Source organism: Mustela nigripes, chromosome 17 (genome assembly GCF_022355385.1).
Source record: "Mustela nigripes isolate SB6536 chromosome 17, MUSNIG.SB6536, whole genome shotgun sequence".
Lineage (NCBI taxonomy): Eukaryota > Metazoa > Chordata > Mammalia > Carnivora > Mustelidae > Mustela > Mustela nigripes.
The window spans coordinates 27,251,650-27,255,122 of NC_081573.1; the positions used below are offsets into that span (position 1 = coordinate 27,251,650).

General features: G+C 41.4%; 1 protein-coding gene across 1 annotated transcript in view; it reads left to right on the plus strand.

Annotated features, from left to right (window-relative positions):
• Positions 1–3,473, plus strand: part of CNEP1R1 (CTD nuclear envelope phosphatase 1 regulatory subunit 1) — a 20,145-nt gene that overhangs the window by 466 nt on the left and 16,206 nt on the right. The window contains exon 2 of the mRNA XM_059382052.1: positions 907–978. Within this exon, the coding sequence (XP_059238035.1) occupies positions 907–978 (72 nt within the window). The remainder of the gene's footprint in view (positions 1–906; positions 979–3,473) is intronic.

Below are 3,473 nucleotides of genomic sequence, written 5' to 3' on the forward strand. Positions count from 1 at the left end.
GGGGCGGGGGGGCCAGTGCTCCTGAGCCCCCCCCCCCCCCCCCCCCCCCCCCAGCTCAGAGCGGGAGCCCCTAGTCTGGGCAACTTTTGTTTTTTATTCATTAACAGGCATTTCGCATTTTTGCGGTTTTGTGTATGCTAATTCGCCTAATTTTTATTTCGAGAGCCCCGGGAAATGGACCCGTAATTCCTGCTGTGGTTTCTGGTTTACTGTCACAGGAAGGGAGTGGCGTGGTCTCCTTTTAAACTTTAAAAAGACTCGATTGGGGGAAGATAGCCCACCTCGCTCCCTCAGGAGCACTTTGGACGCCCCTTTCCGAAGGCCTCCGCGCTTGAGCTCTGATAGTGCCCGGTGGGTCACCTGTAACCCATTCTGTGGGAGGAAAGGGGAGGGTCTCCACACCCACCCGTTAGCCGAATCAGAAACCCAGCGAGACCGGACGCGAAGCGTAGCGGTTAGTGACCCCGAAGGGCTGGAAATCGGAATCGGGTCGTTGCGGTCAGAGAGACCTCGAAGACTTTGATGTTAGGGAAGAAGTTGTTCTAGTAGAAGAGGTTCTTGGTTCCGGCAGAATTAAAACTCGACCTGATTCTGATCCTTTTATTTGCAACCCCCAAAATTCTAGCTTTGGGCGCCGGCTGAGGCTGCTGCTGATTTTCCACATACCATTTTACGAAGCTCCTAAAAGTGAACCAGCCAGTTTCCTTATATGTGAAATTGGAATTAAAGAAACGTAATGTTTCTGTCAAGTGCTTAAAGCTGTCCTAGTAAACGAAGTAAACAGTGCAGTGATACATGTAAGTTGGTGTGTAAGACCTGAAGCAGTTAGAGTATCTAAAATTTCATCTTAATGGATGCAAACTAGTAAGAGTGGCTCAATTGGAAAATTGAAATCTTTTTACCTAGATCTCAAGGCTTTTGAGAGGAGACTTACAGAATATATTCATTGTTTGCAACCTGCCACTGGACGTTGGAGAAGTAAGTTCTTGAACGTTTCTTTGGAAAATAAACTGATAGTTGGTACTTTTCTCTCTGCCTGGCAATGATTTGCTTTTGTGTAAACTCATTTACTAACAAATGCTTTACTAAACCATAAGGTTTCCTTGGTGTTCTGACAGTGTGTGAGTTTTTTTTTTTTAACTTAGTAACCAACGCATCCTAAAGAAAAAAGTTTGTAAGATTCTATTTTTAAGTACAGCCTTTGTGGGGCTCGAACTCACAACCCTGAGATGGAGAGTGGCAGGCTCTCCCGACGGAGCCAGCAGGCACCCCCACCAAAGAAATCTTTAAGGAAAGGAAGTGGCTCTACTAAAAGGACAATATTTCATATGGTTGGATTTTCATTTTTCCATCAAAATACATGCACTTTTTTTTATTAAGTATTAATAAAAAGTATTAACAAGTAAATTAAACAAGTAATATAAACAATATAAACAAGTAATTAAAAAAAGTATTAATATTGATAAACGACACACACAAAAACTTCAGGAGGATCTTTAGCAGTTTTAGAATTTGCCTACAAACTATCGAAATAAAATTCTGTTGAGGAAAATCATATTTAACATACACCAGCAAAGGTTATGAAATCAGCTTTGGACGATTTTGGCAGACAAGGAATGTGTTGCTTTGCAGCCTGTCCTGGCAAACAAATTCACCTTGCAACTGCTTTTCAAAATGTCATGAGTACTGTAAAATAGGGTTTGAAAAAATGGTTATTGCCCCATGGAAATACTTAGGAAATGCAGATAAATATGTAAATGATGACCTCAGCAAACAAAATGCTTTGCTAACTTACGTTGGGACCAGTTTTAGTTTCTTGGACATGTGTAACTGAAATTTAATTCCTGCCAATAGGGAAGTACAACAGCACATGTTGAAAACATGTTTTATTTCAAAGTATAATTCAGGGGGCGCCTGGGTGGCTCAGTGGGTTAAGGCCTCTGCTTTCGGCTCGGGTCATGGTCCCAGGGTCCTGGGATCGAGCCCCACATCGGGTTCTCTGCTCGGCAGGGAGCCTGCTTCCTCCTCTCTCTCTCTCTATATCTCTCTGCCTACTTGTGATCTCTGTCTGTCAAATAAATAAATCTTTAGGAAAAAAAAACAAAAACAAAGTATAATTCAGTTTGTAGGGCCAGAGAGCACTGTTGAAGTTAGGAGCCTTTTTCTGGGTCAGGATTTTTCATGGTATTTTTATTCAGTCTATTTTCAAAGTTCTGTGTGTATGCTGTGAGAGTTCTGGTTGGTCAGAATTTACAAGTAATGATTTTCTCAGGTTCTTTGGCTTAAGGGAGGAATTACCCCTAAAACCTTACTTCACTGCTACTTGAAAATCTTTTTTAAAATGTATATGATGCTATGGTATCTTACAATATAGTGAATATACTTTACTTTTCCTGTGATTCATGGTCTCAGTGCTTACATACAAATGACACCAGCTTGGTTAATGTACAGCGAAAAGTATGTGTTTGAGTCCCTGCCAGTGGGTTTGCTTTTGCTTTTGTTTCTTTTTTCTTTTTTAAGATTTTATTTATTTGACAGAGAGACAGATCACAAGTACAATTAGTTAGAGGCAGGCAGAGAAGGTTGGGGTGGGGAGCAGGCTCCCCGCTGAACAGAGAGCCCACGTTAGATCCCAGGACCCTGGGATCATGACCTGAGCTGAAGGCAGAGGCTTTAACCCACTGAGCCACCCAGGCACCCCTGCTTCATTTTTCAAAAGAAAAATCTGTGTAGTATGACGTATTTCTTACTGGAAATACCGCATTATAAGAAATTTTTAATCTGTTCTGAAAATGTAATTCTGAAATTTTGATTCTGTTCTTACATACCTAAAATGAGATTGTTTTCCTGTGATTTGCCACTTCTAAAAGTAAATCACCAGGAATTCTAGGTAAAGTTTTATGTTTCTATTGCTCTTTGAATCTTGGTCTTTATATTTTAAAACTGTATGTGTCCTAACTGAAGGACAGTACCTTGATATCCAGAATCTTAACTAGGTCATGGTGCCCCTTTATTATTTTCTAGTAGTACCACTTACTCCTTTTTTTTTTTTAATTCCTTTCTTTTTTTTTCTTTAAAATTTTATTTATTTTTTAAAACATTTTTTAGAAGATTTTATTTGTTTATTTGTCAGGGAAAGAGAGAGAGAATGCACAAGCAGGGGAAGCTGCAGGCAGAGGGAGAATGCAGCTCCCCACTAAACAAGGAGTGGGGACTGGGACTCGATCCCAGGACCTTGGGATCATGACCTGAGCCAAAGGCAGCTGCTTCACCAACTAAGACATCCAGGCATCCCTAAGATTTTTTTTTTTTAATATTTTATTTATTCGACAGAAATCACAAGTAGGCAGAGAGGCAGGAGGAAGCAGGCTCCCTGTGGAGCAGAGAGCCCGATGCAGGACTCGATCCCAGGACCCTGGGATCACAACCTGAGCCGAAGGCAGAGGCTTAATCCACTGAGCCACCCAGGCGCC